Raw genomic sequence first — 17,462 nt, forward strand, 5'->3', positions numbered from 1 at the left:
CTCTCTCTCTCTCTCTCTCTCTCTTTCTCTCTCTCTCGCGACTCTTTCAACGTTGCTTGAATAACGTCGAAATCACCGCTCAGGTAAAGACAAAAGCTTAGTTGTGTGGTGCTTGGTATATATACACATACATATATACATATGTTCTATATCATAGAACGTAAAATATTACATAGCTCTATTTGCTCGTGTCGACGAGCTCTAAAATTTTTTCCCTCCTCGAAATAATGCTTTTTTTTTCGTGAGAAACTACCCGATAAAACATACCGGAAGTCATTTTGACTAACTATTGGACTAATGGATTCTAGTTGTAGAATAATTAGTAATTAACCAACTAATTGTAACATCTATTTACTCTTATTCTCTCTTTCTCTCTTTCTCTCTCTCTCTCTCTTTTATATGTCTGTCTATTTGTCTCTGTCTTTCTCTCTCTCTTTCTCTCTCTCTCTCTCTCTCTCTCTTTCAGTTCTGCTTGATAAACCATAACAAATGAAACCTCCAAACGAGAAGTATCATTAATTGTAAAATTGGGAAATTTGTTGGCATTTGTTATCACATACGAAGGATAGGTTAAATAAATTTATTTCTGTTTTTTCTTTTATTTTTTTCTTATGACAGCAATTAAATAATTAGTCACGTAAATTTATGCTCTGGTAATATATAGTTTAAAGGACAAGTTGGTAAAATGAAAATTAAATTTACAAACGAGTTTTCTACACTGGACATGACGTTTCGTGCAATTTCCACGTTTTCCTAGAATTAAATTATTTACCTTACTATTTATAAGTCTTCGTTTGCTTTTTTTTTCTTTCTTTTTTTTAAATCATTTCTATTAAAAAATGTAATACTTTTCGAGAAAATCTACGGATTAGGAAACAGAGTTTATTAATTTATTGTTTTTGTATGTTATAAAGAAGCTTATAATAAAAATTATTTCGTCCTTGGAAAGATATTGAACATTTAATAAATGTTTTATACATTAAATTACAATTTTCAATATAAATTTGTATTAAAATTTCAACCAAGCAGAATAATAAATATAACATGAAATATATTTTAACTTATACAATATCGACAGCTTTCCTAAATCCATCTAATTTAGGATATAAACATATCAAACTATTTATTTAGTAAAACATCAACTTTGATATCTGGATGGAATAATATTGATTTGGAAATTTCCAATGTTGCGCTATAATATTATATATAAATAATATAATATAATATATAGATAATAACAATATAAATAATATGGTCCAATGTACTGTTCATGTATTATTTATAATATAACGCAATATAATAGATTATTTCACATATTGTAATTAGATTAATATATTATAATTATATATCATTAGATTATTAAGATATAACATTTTTTAAATGTTAATATTACTCATTAAAAAACTCAACATCTCTCATTTGACAGATATTTCAAAAATCGTTTATATCTTTCTTATCAAGTTAAAACTTAGCAGGTATTAAACTTTTAAGTTATTAGTGGGATCTTTATAATAGTTCAACGTGCTTCGAATGAAACGGTCGAATTTTCTCGAGAAAAGAAAGAGAAAAGAGAAAGGAGAAAGAAAGGAAGAGATTATTAACTCTTTCTCTTTCTTTCTTTTTCCCCTTTTTTCTTTCCTTCTTTCTTTCTCTCTCTTTTTTGGTGACGATGACGTGCATACACGATTGACACGTACTACGAAATTTATGCTTCGCATAAATTTGTTCTTCGCGAAAGAGAAGGAAAGGTATATAATACTAACACGCGAGATTCGCGATATTTTATCGGATCTTTTACAACGTTCGGTTAAAATCCACATAGGCGAATGTTGCAAGGTTCGCCATCACGTAGTGCCATTTTTTTCTCTTCTTCAGTCAGCAATAGCTGGCTTTTCGTTTCTCTCGGGCGTGCTAAATCAGCTTGAATTTTCACGATGATAATATTGGGGTTGTTTTGTTTTCATATCAAACGTGAAGTATATTATAGTTACAAACAAAAATTAAAGTATGATTAATCTTCGATGTATCTATAATAGTAGATACTATATAATATAAAAAGGAGTAATTTTTAATTTATTTTTTCTATTGGTTATTTTTTAATTTGATTATATATATATATCTTAGATTATTTTTTGACCATAACATTAATTACATTACTTCAAATCCAAAGATTATAATTGAATATAACTTTCTGGCGGATTGAAAATTAGATTTCTAAGATTAGGGAAATTAGAAGACGAAAATAGTGAAGTTCGTGGAAAATAATCGAATCAGAATGTGACATTTGAATTTTGGAGAAGTTAAATAAATTAAACTTACTGTTCCCATCGAATTTCTTTTCATTAATTTTCTATATATATATATTTTTTTGATAATTAACATATATATGTGCGTGCGGTTTGTTAATTACAAAATTATTTTAAATAAACTTGCTTTGTGTTTGTTTGAAACTTCAGTTTGCCGAAAGCATCGGATGCACCTGTCGTCAGTGGTGGATCTATATTCTCTTGGGGCACTAAATTCAAATATACAGGACGAACGGAGAGAGAAGTCCTGGAAGAAACGGGTCCACTTAGAAAGGAGGAACCACCTATTCAACGTTGTCAGACAACGTGTCTTAGAAGAAAAGCAAGCAGTGTACCGGCCACCCCTAGCACCCCTAGTCAGGACCTTGTTGAAATACGTTAGTATTTTTTAATTAAAACACAAACCAGATTGTTACATTTTTTATGTTGCATAGATAATTATATATTTGCATTTTTATATATCTTTCTTAAAATTTTTTATTTTAAGTATAATACAAATTTGAATGATTTCATTGCAATTATTTTTTCATTACGAAAGAAAAAAAAATTCAATTTTAATAATTATTAACAAAATCGATTTTATTATAACAATATTATTGCAATATTTAAATAAATAAGGAATAAATTACCCTTGAAAATGGTCTTGGTTTGAAGTCTCTACGACTTTCCGTTCCGAAGATATCGCCTTCGAAAGATTTCCATTCATAATTCGCGTAGTACAGCTGTTCGTAGTAATAGTATAGTAGTAGTAACTTAATCAGCTGGGATGCGTAAATTCCCGGAATTTATATAGGTCAGTGTGTCACTGAGCCAATTTGAATGAAATTATTTAGGTAAGTGGGTCAACGTAATCTCTTCCATTTACATGGATATATCTCCGGAACTAAAAATCGTAGAAATATGATTCAAGTACCATTTTAAAGGGCAGATTTTTCTCTATTTTTCATCCTATTGTTTATAATTAATTAACAATTTGTTATAAACAATTTCTAGAAACAAATTCATATGAATTGAACTCATCTTATTTTACCAACAAAAAATCCACTTTGCGACTGTTTTATACAAAATTACAATAAATTAATAAGTAATTAATAAACAAATTAGTATTTTATTGAATAAACGATTTTTTTTAGATTATTAATAGTCATGTCTTCCATTTAGATACATGGGAATATCTCTGAAATTAAAAGTCATAGAAACTTGATTCAAGCACTATTTATTTACACTAAAAGGCAGATGTTTTTCTATTTTTCACTCTTTTGTTTATAATTAATTAACAATTTTTTATAAACAATTTTTATAAAACAATTCTTACGAACTAACTTCATCTTGTTTTTCAATATTATTAAATTTTATTAGACAATATTGAACATAAGAAATTCTGTTTGAGTTTATTAATTCTATAATCTCTACTTGGATTTCTATTCTAAGCACAAATAGAACTTATTATAAATTTGTTGGAATTATTTCAAAGACTAATGTTCGTAATACAAACTTTGTATTACATCTTCCAAGCTATTTTTCTAGATTGTTTGGAAAAGTAGTAGTCAACACCCTCTCGAATTGAATTTCCTTATCCCTTGACAAGGACAAGAACGTTTTCACAAACGACACGCTTGACACGTAAGAATGTTCTCACAAGTAGATTGTCAACAGGTGTTCACCAGTCTTTCGTTCCCTTTGAAACTTTCTCTTATTATTCGTGAACGTGATCGACCTACAAGATCGACCATCTTTTTTTGTCATTCGAATCAAAAAAGATCTTTCTCATTTTTATACTTAAATTGCTTTCGAATACATTTACTCTCTCAGCAGTTCGAAAAAATTTATAAGAGGATTGAAAAAAATTTATTATTATTACAAATTAATTGATGTGAAAAGCAAATCATATGACAATAAAACTATCATATTTAGAAATATTTAAAGAAAAAAATATACATATATAAATGAGAAAGAAATTAGATTTTAGTTCTATGATAGATTTATAACGTATCTAAGTTTAACAAGTATGCAATATTCGAGAATAGTTTCGAGAATAATTCAAAATTATTTATCATTCTAATTACCTAACAGTTCTAACGGACTATATTGTCGAATCATTAGAAATTAGGATTAAAATCATTTCATCCAAATCAAATGTACGAGTAAAAAAAAACAAAAAAAAGGGGGGAAAAAAAAGAAAGAAAAAGAAATACAGCAATATTTTAAGGGTTAATAATAATCGCGTAAATGAAAGACGACATTAGACAACATCTAATCGAGAATCTCATAATGGTTTAATCTTGAACAGGATACTCCAGTCTGCCACGTAGCTGTCACAGTGCAGGCTTGGATGGTACCGGAATGTCCGAGGGTGGTACCGGAGTTCCTCTTAGTTCACCCTATTGTCCTGACAATACCTTACCTCTCCTGGAGACCGTATCGGAGGACCAAGAGATTCATGCGAGGAGAAACAATGGTTAGTCTATACTCTCTCCTTCTCACATTTATATTTGTTATCTATTGTTGTTTACCAGTTTAAGATTGTCTTTATCTTTGTCTTTGTCTTAACCTCTATCTTTCTTTATTACCTTTACTTTTTCTCTCTCCCTCTCTTTCTCTGTCTCTCTCTTATTCTTAACCCCTTTGAGTGTTTTGTCGAATGTGTTTCTTTCATTAGTTATAAGAGCATGTGACGTGAGCATACGATAATTATGAAATAATTAATTGTTTTATAATAATTAATTAATTCTTAGTAATTAATTGATAAGACACAAGAAATACGTGTATATATATACATATAAATTTTAACACAAACAGTCAATTCATAATGTAATGCTGTAAATGTAAATATTCGATTATTCTGTCTCACGAATGGAATAAATGATTTCATTCAATTAATTATTGTTTTGAAAAATATATTGAAAAGTTTATATACGCTCGCGCTATTACATGCTCACAGACATTGATCTTTAGTTATATGAACTTATAATTGTGAAAGTTATTCAAGTCAATAAAAAATATTTAGATTAAGATTAAATTTTACATTTAGAAATTTTTACAAAGATTACATATAATCATCTGTTTTTTATATTATATAATATTATAAAATTAAAGAAAACATATATTGAAATATTTGACTTGGAATATTTTCATAATTATTCGAGCATATAATAACAAGAAATCATTGGATGCTTTATCTTATAAAATGTTAGTAAGATATTCTCTTAGACTGAATCTAAATGAGAGAACGTTGAAATGTTTAAGGAAAAATATAAAGATAGTATTAATATTTTTATAGAAAAAGAAAAAAATAAAAAAAATAAAAATAAAGAAGAACATATTTTTCAATACAATTCAACGACTCGTAAAGATTCAAAAGAGAAATGCACGTATAAAATGCTCGTTATTATCAGGCGCATTTAATCCGATTGCATGAGTCAATGATATTACGAACAAACGAACGAAATGATCGGATAATAAAAAAAAGGAAAGAACATAAAAAAGAATAGAAAGAAAGAAAGAAAGAAGTAAATGAATAAACGAGAGAAGAATTTTTATTCTCCGATAATTTATATGAAGAAGGATATTAATGAGATGAATGAAGTTCAAAAGAGACGTTTCGTTCGACTTATCATATATTTATGTGTGTATGTATCTATGTACATACCTATGTATATATTTAATTAATTAGATTACGTTAACGATCGCCTGTTAAGACACGCGACATTCTCTCGAACACGACGTGTCACGTGTCACGGCGATGTGTCGTGCGAAAGAGAGAGCGAGTGAGAAAGAGAGAGACAGAAAGAGAGAGAGAGAGAGAGAGAGAGAGAGAGAGAGAGAGAGAGAGAGAGACAGAGGAATATCTAAAATGATCTAAATTTTTATGAATATTTAATTATATTATATTATCTTGTTATTACCAAAGAAAATTAAATCATACGATTTTGATTCGATGTGAAGTAGAATGAATAGTGTGATATGAGGAATGAATTAATTGTAAAAATGTTTTTAATAAGAGAAAGAGAAAGAGAGACAGAGAAAGAGGGAGAAAACAAATTTTATAATGTTTAAAAATGTTAAGTAATAGCATGATTCTTAACCCTTTATAATCCAATTATTTTTCGTTTTAAATAAAAAAAAAAGGAAAACCAAAAAGTTACATTATGTCAATAGGATGACATATATACTAGTATATAATTATATTATCTATATTAAAATTATATTAAAAAATTATATATTGCGAAACTAATAATATAATTTATACAGTATAAGTATATTGAAATTATACTAAAACCATATTACAGAATTGATAAACATAAATGTATTATTTGAAAATAATGAAATGTTATAGAGGGTTAAATGATATCTCAGTGCCTCTCTGTCTTTTTTTCTCTTACTCAGTTGCATGTCACCGAAAATCTAACAAGACGATCGTTACCAGGCAAAAAGAGATCGAAACGATCGTTTCTAATCTCAGGCTTCGCAGCCTCTCCGCAGTAATCGCCGGCGCTTATTCTATTTGCTTCTTTCTTTCTTTCTTTCTTTCTTTCTTTCTTTTTCTTTTCTTTTTTCTTTTATTTTTTTGTCATTTGTTTATTTGCTCCTTTCCTTTTTTTTCTGTTCTTTTAGCCATAGACGAAAAAAATACGCATGTGAGTGCCACCCACAACAACACCACCACCACTACTACCACCACCACCACCATTACTTCTACTACTTCTACTACTTCTACTACTTCTACTACTACTACTACTACTACTAGTACTACTACTACTACTACTACTACCTCCGCTACTACCACAAACCACGCGAAAGTTAAACTGAAATTTCCCAAGAGCACGCTGAACCGACCGCAAACGTTGTACAGTCAGAGAATAGTGATAGGCTCGGAAGAGCTAGTTGGCCGTGATATCGATAACGTTGTCAGGCAACGTATAAACGCCCTTGAAAAGAGTCCCAAGGTCGTCAGATCTACTGCATTGATAATCAAGACCTCGAAGGTACCAGCTGTTAAGCCATCGTTGGCTTCGGTATCCTTCTCCTCTTCCTCCTCATTGTTATCGCCGACATCAACTACTAGCATCACCCCTATTATTGCTGCTACTACTACTATTACTACTCCGATAACGACAAGGACAACAACAACAGCAACAACAACGTCATTGACGTTGAAGAAGCATGTCTCGAACGGGAGTGTTTCAACGACAAAAACAAAGAGAAACGTCGACGTTCCCGATGGAACGGCAATCAACTCGATTCGTGACGATTTTTGCCAGGTAAGAAAGGTCCAAAGTCAATACGACTGCAACACCGAGACGACAATTCGAGATTCGAAAAAGATTACGAAGACGGCGACAACATCGATCTCAAATTTCAACTCGAAAGGTTCGACGACAACTACGAACGGTTGCGTTTACTACGATCATCGCCAATCGTCTCAGGATGACGATCGAAACGGGATCGATTCTATTTTGAAATCAGGTAAGATCGATCCTCGTGATCCCTACGGATCTATGCTGGATCATCCTGGGATTTTCTATCTTTTTATGTCTTTCTTTTCTCTTTATTTTTCTCTTTCTCTCTTTCTCTCTCTCTCTCTCTCTCTCTCTCTCTCTTTCTCCCTCTATCTCCCTTTTTCTATCTCTTCTTCTATTTCTATTTTGCTATCTGTCTAATCTATTCTACTTCCAACGCGCTATTGGTTTAGCGCATTCGAGTATTCGATATATTGTATATCTATCTACCTATTTACATACAAATATTATATACTTATATTACACATATTCATATATATATTTTTCTTTTTTCTTTTTTTCGTTTACTTTCGAATTCCTTTTTGTTTCGCACATTATTGCGGTCAAGCATGGGCCTGCGCCTGTTAACGATAAGTCGTCACATATTATGTAGCCTTTGATGTCGAGCTGTTCTCGAACGAGCCTGAGGAAAGATTCTCGTGGTAATCCTTAGTTAGAAATATTGATTCGACCAGAATCTTTCCATGTTGTAGAACCTAGTAGAAGTTAGACATTTAATTCGATCCTCGAAGTAAATCTATAAGAATAATGATAAAATAATAATTTTTACTTCGACGATGAACGAAAGTAAAAAAAAAATGGATATTTAAAAATAAATCAAAACAAAAATTAAAAGAAAAAGAAAGAAAAAAGGAACATAAACAAGGACAAAACGTATAATTAAAAATCTAACAATCAATTGACGTCTATTGTTTCAGTCGGTCAGCACGAGGGCGAGGCGAATGATTATTACTTCAGAGATTCTTTCGATCATTCGTCATCGGAGAGTCAGCTGTTGGACGCATCCGGTAAACCTCATAGTCGGTCGGTAACACCAGTACCAAAAATGCAAAAGCTTCAAAATTCGAAGCTTTGTTTACAACAAAAGCATCAACATCAACATCAACACCAGCAACAACAACAACATCATCAACAACAATTACAACAACAACAGTCGCATCTGGCTCGTAGATTCCAGGGAAAGCTAAGGCATAGGAGTCTGCGAATTCTTCGACGCTTCGTTCCGGCCTTCATGCTTGCCCTAACAGTGTTTTTCATCAGTCTCGTATTAATCTTCGAAACGGATGCTACTATATTCAACAGCCTGCGTAAGACGCCAGAAATGGTGGCCTTAAGGAACCAATACTATGTCCCCCTAAAGGAGTTCCTCAGGACCAAGTTCGGCCTATTTTGATGCGACCCAATGATGATGACCAGTTCAAGGTTGTCTATTTTCGTCGCCGCGTAGCTTCTCTTCAGTGCCAAGTCGAAGATTCCGAGTGACCGAGCTCCGTGCTTGTGTCGGGACGATCACGATGATAACGATGATAATGAATGACGATGATGACGATCATGACGACGATAATAATGATGATAATGATCAGAAGAATAGTTTGCATGACGATGATGATTGTGATGACGTTGGAGGAGGAACGTGTCGTTTCTTTCTCTCTCTCTTTTTTTCTCTCTTTCCCTCTCTCTCTCTCTCTCTCTCTCTCTCTCTCTCTCTCTCTCTCTCTCTCTCTCTCTCTCTCTCTCTCTCTCTCTCTCTTTCTGTTTCTTTTATGTATACACATATATTTATTCATCTTTTATTTTAAAATTGTTATTTTGTTATTGATAAAATCAAAACAATCGAGAAGACCGATCTCTTCTATATCTTTTTAATCATACACTACATTTATACAATGTACTTAAGATAAACGAAAGTGTAAACGAAGTTGCCTGTACCTTTGAGAAACGAGTTACATTTTTATGAAAAAAAAAAAAGAAAAGAAGAGAAAAGAAAAAAGAATAATAATAATAATAATAATAATGATAATGATAATGATAATAATAATAATGATAATGATAATGATAATTAAAAAGAGAACGAGAAACTCGGTTGTGATGCTTGTTAATTATCGATTAAAATAAATGAATATATATATATATATATATATATATATATATATATATGTGTGTGTATATATGTATATATATATGTTATCAATTTCTTCGAAGTGTCGATGACAATCTCATCAAAACGATCTCTTTGTAAACCACATTCGAAACGTATAGTTTTGGGAAGAAAAAGAAAATGAACATTGATAAATTCAAATAAATCATCATTTTCGATGTTCGCCTAATACAAGAGTAGGCAAATGGTGGCTCGAGAAGGGTCACGTGTAGTTTCTTTTTCTAATAGTTTGAAGAGATAATTAGTGAGCAGCACGCATGGTATTGCACTATTTGTTTCTGTTTATTCATTACTGGACAATCGGTTGAAGTGATAAATAATTAAATATTGTGCATTGTTAAGGAGAACGTCTCTGAAAGGGATATACAGGTCTAATTAGTCGAAACAACTAACTGTTGTTGCATATTTATTTAAATTAACTGTACGTGTCGAACATTTTTTTTTTATTGACAGAAAACATCTACACAAGAAGAGTTTGTAGTAAAAATTCAAGTGTTCTTTTTTGCCTCTTTTATTTATGATTTTCCTACGAAATCGTCACTAATTGTAAGATCCTACTTTGTGAATTTGGAGAACGTTAAAGTTCGGGATAAATGGAACGATCGAAAATCTTTTGATCCTGTGCCGTCCTAGGAACATTCTCCTTAACAATGCACAACGATGATAGAACGGATTGATTGATGGCGAGAAACGTGTTGCTCGCGATAAAGAAGTTGTTGATCCCTATCCTATGTCATAATCAGATATTACACATCTAAGAAAATCGTATATCGACCGACATCATTCAACAATAAACAAACAAAAAATATTTTATGGTCGCATTCAAATTGACATTGTTGCATCGCAGACGTCGTCGATTTCGATGCGATCATGGAATATATTTTGTTTCGTTTATTGTCGTAAAATTTTTTGTCGATCAATTGAACCAAAATTTTATAAATTGGTCAAGAATAAATTCATTTTTCGACGAGTCGAAACAATTGTAAGTGATAATACTTTTGGAAACTTATAAGAAGTAGAAAATCCATTGAATTCATGAATGGCACGATCTAAGCGAGTTCGATCCGATTTCGCTTATCGTTCTTTTCTTTGTATTTGTTTAGAACACAGACCACGTACTCACAAATACGTACCTCGTATATTTCTCCCATTCGAAATTTTTTCGTTTTCTTGGTACATATACGTATATATATATATAACACATACAACACATACAATATCATACTCACGAAATTTGACATGTGTATCTCTTTAATACATAGACATGAAGATACGTAACACATCACTACCATTCGAAATTTCCTTCGGGTTCTTGATATATATAGTTTACATATACGTACATACACCTACACATATAATTACACATACGAATAGAGTTTTCTCTCGTCGAAATTTTCTTCACGTCTTCTTTAATACATACATATATACGTACGCATACTTACGACACTGGAAATTTTCTTGATGTTTCCTTAAAAGTAGCACGCGTAAACATATGCACATACACGTACACACAGACGCAATATCTCTTCCATTTGAAATTTTCTTCGTGTCTCTTTAAACAGCTACACGAATATAGAACACGTGCATACATCGTATCTCTATGATTCGAAATTCGAGCAGAATGTAACTCGATTCTCTCTTTATCTCTCTCTTTATCTTTCTCTCTTTCTCTTTTTCTCTGTCTCTTTCATTCTCTCTCTTTTTCTCTCAAATCGAGGACGAAAGCATTGCTTATATGAAATTTAATCCTTTAACATGGCACACGTGATAATACTCTATTTTTCTTATATTCGAAGCAAACGAGTGGTAAAGTATACATGAAGAACAAAGAAAACAACAAAATAGTAGTATTAGGAAAGAATAAAATAACAACAACACAACAACAACAATATATTTACACAGTTTATATATAATATTTTATAAGATTTCTTTGTGTGATATTCTTTCTCAAAAAATAAAAAGATAAGAAAAATTTTTGTCGATTGAGTAATAGGAAGAGGAAAAGAACTAGAACAGAATAATAAGAAAAAAAGAACAATACAATCATAAAAATATAAGATTTCTATATCGTATGTTTCTTCTAAACTAATCAACGAAAAGATATATCTCGTTCGCATGTTTCGATTTTGGATTATTGGATGATTTACAGAATCTAGAATATTGAAAACGACATATGTATGTGAGACACAGGAAGAGAGAGAAAGAAAGAGAGAAAGCGAGAGAATCAAATTAGTTTATTTTGTATTTATTATATATAAATATGTTTTTAAGGAAATAAAACAATGTCAAATTTTTTAGCTTTAAAAAGAAAAGAAATAGGGGAGAGACATATGTAATATATTATCGTTTATATATATATATATATATATATATATATATATATATATATTTACACACATGCATATATATATATATTTATTATACATATATTTAAATATAGAAATTATTGAGTGGAAAGCGATACATAATATTAATTAATTAATTAATCAATTAATTATTTCATTATTATTATTATTATTAATGTTATTATTATTATTACGATATACATATATGGTTATTATGATTATGATTATATATATAGGGATATTAGGTAATTTCGAAAAGTCAACGAAAAGCAATTATCATATTTGATAGTTTAATTAGGGCGTACACAGATAAGCGTTTTTATCGTTTTCCAAATATAAAGAGTGTGTTTGGTACATTCGTACGCGTGCATTTGAAATGATGATTAAGAGGAAAGCAGAAGAGAAAAAGGAGAAGGATAAAGCTTGTTTTTAAAAATCTTTTATTCTTTTTATTCTTCTTTTTTCTTTTTGACTTTTTATAACAATTTCTCTCATATAGGTATATATTTTCCTACCTTTATCATTGTTATGCGCTTTCACAAAAACGAAGACTTTTATATTTCACAGTAACGAATATATCATTTTTTTTTTATGATTCGTTGACAATGATTGAGAAGCTTTTATGTGAACAGCTAAAACACGATTTATCAAAGTTATTTTCACAAAGACAGAGAAAGAAAGAGAGAAAAAGAGAGGGAAAAGAAAAAAAATAAAACAAAAAAAAATGAAATCTCTTAAAGTACCTTCATATACATATTTTATATATATATATATGTATATATATTATGCATACATATATATGTATATGTATGTATGATATGATACTATTTATTTATCTTTATTTTTACTTTTTTAAATAGGAAGGAAATATGTATATATGCATATATATATATATATATATATATATATATATATATATATATTTCCTATTTAATTGCATAACCCTTATCCTACGATGTGTTCACAAAATAATCTAAAAACGTGATGGATCTTATTGCTAAATTGTTCAACGATTATGATAGAAGTTATCATTAGAGTGTTCGTCAATTTTATAAAAATTTCGCGTCGTTTTTTTATACAAATTAAAATTTACTATTATTAATAATTTTGCTTTGTGAGAATTCACCAAAAGAAACGAGGAAGTATTTATAATATAAGGAAAAAAAATTGTGAAACGAAAGTCTTCGGGATGCATCTTCGTTTTCTCCATTCTTCCCTCTTCTCCCTTGCCCTTCTCCTTCCCTTTACTGTCAGACCAACAAATCACATACCACCACACAGTCTACCATTTTGTCACTTTGTCGTCTTCTCCGATGGTCTTGTATAAAGATTAGGTTTGTTCCACAAAATACATAATTACATATATATGTATTGTTACAAACTAATAAGGCGAAGCCGATGAAAGAAGAGCCGTTTGTTTTTTTTTATCGTTAAACATACATATATTTACACACACACACACACACACACACACGCACGTACCCATAAATTACAAGAAAAGGAACGCGAGAGTAAAAAATAATTAAAAAAGTAAAAAAAAGTAAACCAATAAAAAAGAAACTACAATCAAACCTTCAAACAATTCTATTACTCTAATTGCTATTAAATATCGTCACCCATTTTTTTTCCTGAAAGTGCCTAAGCTGAAATTAAAAATCTTTAAACAAACGAACGACTAATGTTAGAAAGATGAAAGAAAAAAAAAAGAAAAATAGCAAAGAGATAAAATCGTCGCCATTTTACAAAGAAAAATGAAAAAACGAAAGACTATGGACAGTAGGGAGAAAAGATTATTAATTTATTTATTAATAATTAATATCATTATTATTACAACGTTCTCTCGGGTTGCGTTAGTAAATGAATAAATGAACAAACAAACAAACAAATAAATAAAATAAAATAAAAAGCGACGTTCTTCTGACATAAAAAACGATAGAGCATACGTTGAAAAGTGTAATGTCATCGAGCACGAACGGTTCTAAACATTTTAGAATGGTATCCGTGCTGCATGTGTATACACACATACTTACAATCTATCGTGATCATAAATCGAGCGGCAAATGAATAAAGAAATTCGAGGAGATTAATCTAAAAAACGAAACAAAAAACAAAAAAATATTAAGAAAAAAACAAAAAGAAAAAATAAATAGGAAGAGGAGGAGAAAAAAGAACGAAGTAAAATAAGTGCGGGCTCGACACAGCGACCTTCGCTCGATCCGAAGGATGCTGCGGACGACAAACTGCAAATTGTAAAAATAAAATAATAAGAACGTATGTCAATTGCAATATAATATAACTTTAGATATATACATATATATATATATATATATATATATATATATATATATATATATATATATAAAAGGGATAGAGAGAGAGAGATGTGTATATGAATTAGAAAAGAAGAAAACAAAACTTGAAAGGTATTTTTAATTCAATGGAGAATTAAAAATGAATGATAAAAGGAGGGGAGGATTTTTATAGACCAGAGCGAACGATACAATATTTTCGACAGTAAAAAAAAAAAAAATAAGAAAAGTAGGATTGCAAACATTAGCAATTTTCTTCATTTTTCCTTTTTGTTTTTTTTTTTTTGCTTTTTTTGTATGTATGTACATGGTTAATCGTCAGCATATTGTCAAGAAATGTTACAAATTATTGTTAACAATCCTTGTTTTCCGATGGAGAATTAAATTCTTTTCGATAAAAAGAAAAAAGGGAAAAAAGAAAATGACTATTGCAGATATTAGTAGCATCTTTTTCTTTCTTCTCTGCTTTCTTTTTTTTAATTCAAACATATACTTAATTATATCCAGATTGTCTACTATTATAAACTCATCTTAAAATAAAAAGACGAAAGATTTGGTTTCTAATTTATCGACGGTCGAAATATTGTTCGAGATTACCGAAAGAGAGAGAAAGAGAATAAAAATTGAATCATAATGGAGCGGATAGATGGCGATAGCTTCGAAATAAACAAGAAATAAAAATTGAATGAAATGAATAAAAAAAAAAGAAAGAAACTGAGTGAAGGGTGACTGACGACATGCGCGCGTGTGTATATGTGTGTTTGATGAACGTTTAGAATAGTGAAGAAAAAGAGTGAATTAAGAAAAAAAAAAAAAAAGAGAAGAAACGAAAGGAAAATGAAAGAGAATGTTTTAAAATAAAATTAAGATAACATAAGAAGCTTTGAGATTATAACGAAAGATAAAAAAATACTTTCGATTGATTTTTGCTTTTACATATACATACATAGCACGCGATCCATCGCTTTTCTAGCTTACATATCACGATTGTACCAAGTAGATGCGCGTATGTGCATAGCTAATGTTATTCATCTATAATTATTTTTCTTTTATCTTTTTTTTTTTCTTTTTTCTTTCCCATCGTCATTTTTAACACGTTAATCGTCAGTTTAATAATAAAATAAGGAATAAACAAATTATTGCGTTAAATAATGAGTCGAAACAATTCGTAACAATAAATTATTACGATCAATTGTTTTAAAGATTTATGAATAGTTCTCTCTTTTTTTTTTTTAAGAAATAATAGACATACACACGTTGTAAAATCGTACTTGAATCTTTCGATCTAAATCCTAAGGTATTCGTTGTTGAAATAATCGTCTATCTAATCGTATAATTTTAACGAATCAATCAAAGACAAATTTCTTCGCGATTAACACAGTTAATAGATCATCTCCTCTTTCTTTTTCGGCTCATGTGATCTAGCATCCTATCATTCCTTACTTCTTGTCTTGCGTACATGCTTTATATATGTATACATATGTCTACAACTAGACGTGAATATAAAGAAAAAAATTGAAGAGAAATGTTAAATAGGTATTAAAAGAGATAAACTCCGAACAATCATTAATGTTTTGATTGTCGAATTATAATAAAAAAAAAAAAAAATGTATAGGATTTTTTTTACAAGATTAAAAATTTTTTTTCAAGGAAAACAATTATTTCAGATTGCTTTTTAAGACGAAAAATGATACAGGATTTTTGTTCAAAGAAAAAAAAAAATAAATAATCGAGATTAAATCGAAAAGGAAAAAGGAAGTAGAAAGAAAAAATGAAGAAAAAGGAACAATAAAAGAAACGACGATAAACTTTTCTTTGCAATATTTTAATGATTTTTCCAAACGAAAAGTTTAACAAAAAAATCGATCAATCAATTCAAATCATTGTGATCTGTGTAAAAAGAAAGATGTGAAAAGAGAGAGAGGGAGAGAGAATGGGGGGATAGGGAGAGAGAGAGAGAAAGAGAGAGAGAGAGAGAGAGAGAGAGAGAATAGGAAAAGGATACGACGAAGTTTGGAAAGAAAGGAAGAGAAATATGAACTAAATACGATAGTTCTTAATCTTACTACGTCCTTCTCTTCATCTCTCGTGTGCAAACATATTTTATTTTTTCATTCATTTTGTTTTTCTTCTTCATTATTATCTGTTACTTTTAAAACACTTGCAAACTATCTCATAAAAAAACAAAGAAAAAAGAGACATAATCTCATTATTTTTCATAAATAACTCTTTTAAACGTTTCGATGCAACAACAAAAACAACTAATACTGGTTATTTTAATGAATTATTTTTCTTTTTCTTTTTTTACTTAAAAAAAAGAAAGAAAGAAAAAGAAACAAGATTTTTATACTTTATTGATATATTTATTCGTTTCATAAAGTCTGTTTTTTGTTTTGTTTAATATGTACTTTTAAACGTCGTCAAGATGCTGACAAAAAGAGTAGAGAAAAAAGGAGAAAAGAAAAAGAAATAAAAAAGTCTGATTATCGATCGCTTTATTAATTACGACCATAAGCAAAGATAAAATGAAAGGGCGGAATTTCCCCTGAGATAAAATTTTTACGAGACGGCCGTTCACAATTATTGTTAGACAAATGCGCGAGATTATGTTTTGAATAAACACGTGTAATGTAAGTAACTATTATGAGAAGATAGAGAGACGCTGTGCGATCCATTGTAATGTAAGATCATATTGACATAAAATAAATGAGGAAAGTAAATCTTTTTCATTTACAAGGATTTTCGAAAGTGCAACGCTTTTTTTTCTTCCATTTCTTACGATTATCCTTTACATGTATCCTTGATTAATAATTATTAAAATTATTTCAATTTATTTTATATTGCATGTGTACATATGTTTCTTTTTTTTCTATATCTTATTATATATATATATATATATATATATATATATATATATATATGTAATATCATTAGATAAACTATAAACAAATAGAATATTATTAGTAAAACTGTTATGCATGTATTACATTGGAAACTTTCTAATTGTGAATTAACACAGTAACACGTAAGAAAAGTAGTACATG

The 17,462-nt window shown here is 29.6% G+C and overlaps 1 protein-coding gene across 6 annotated transcripts in view; it reads left to right on the forward strand.

Annotated features, from left to right (window-relative positions):
- The window catches only part of LOC127066131 (FERM domain-containing protein 5), an 80,146-nt gene extending 62,989 nt beyond the window's left edge, over nucleotides 1–17,157 (forward strand). For 5 of the 6 annotated variants that reach the window (XM_050999488.1, XM_050999489.1, XM_050999490.1 and 2 more), the window contains 4 exons: nucleotides 2,457–2,683; nucleotides 4,597–4,764; nucleotides 6,921–7,772; nucleotides 8,524–17,157. In XM_050999488.1, coding sequence (XP_050855445.1) covers nucleotides 2,457–2,683; nucleotides 4,597–4,764; nucleotides 6,921–7,772; nucleotides 8,524–8,999 — 1,723 coding nt within the window. In that variant the 3' untranslated portion in view covers nucleotides 9,000–17,157. The remainder of the gene's footprint in view (nucleotides 1–2,456; nucleotides 2,684–4,596; nucleotides 4,765–6,920; nucleotides 7,773–8,523) is intronic. The other variant, XM_050999493.1, reaches the window with a different exon arrangement.
- Nucleotides 17,158–17,462: the final 305 nt, after the last annotated feature.

The sequence above is a fragment of the Vespula vulgaris genome, chromosome 9 (genome assembly GCF_905475345.1).
Source record: "Vespula vulgaris chromosome 9, iyVesVulg1.1, whole genome shotgun sequence".
Lineage (NCBI taxonomy): Eukaryota > Metazoa > Arthropoda > Insecta > Hymenoptera > Vespidae > Vespula > Vespula vulgaris.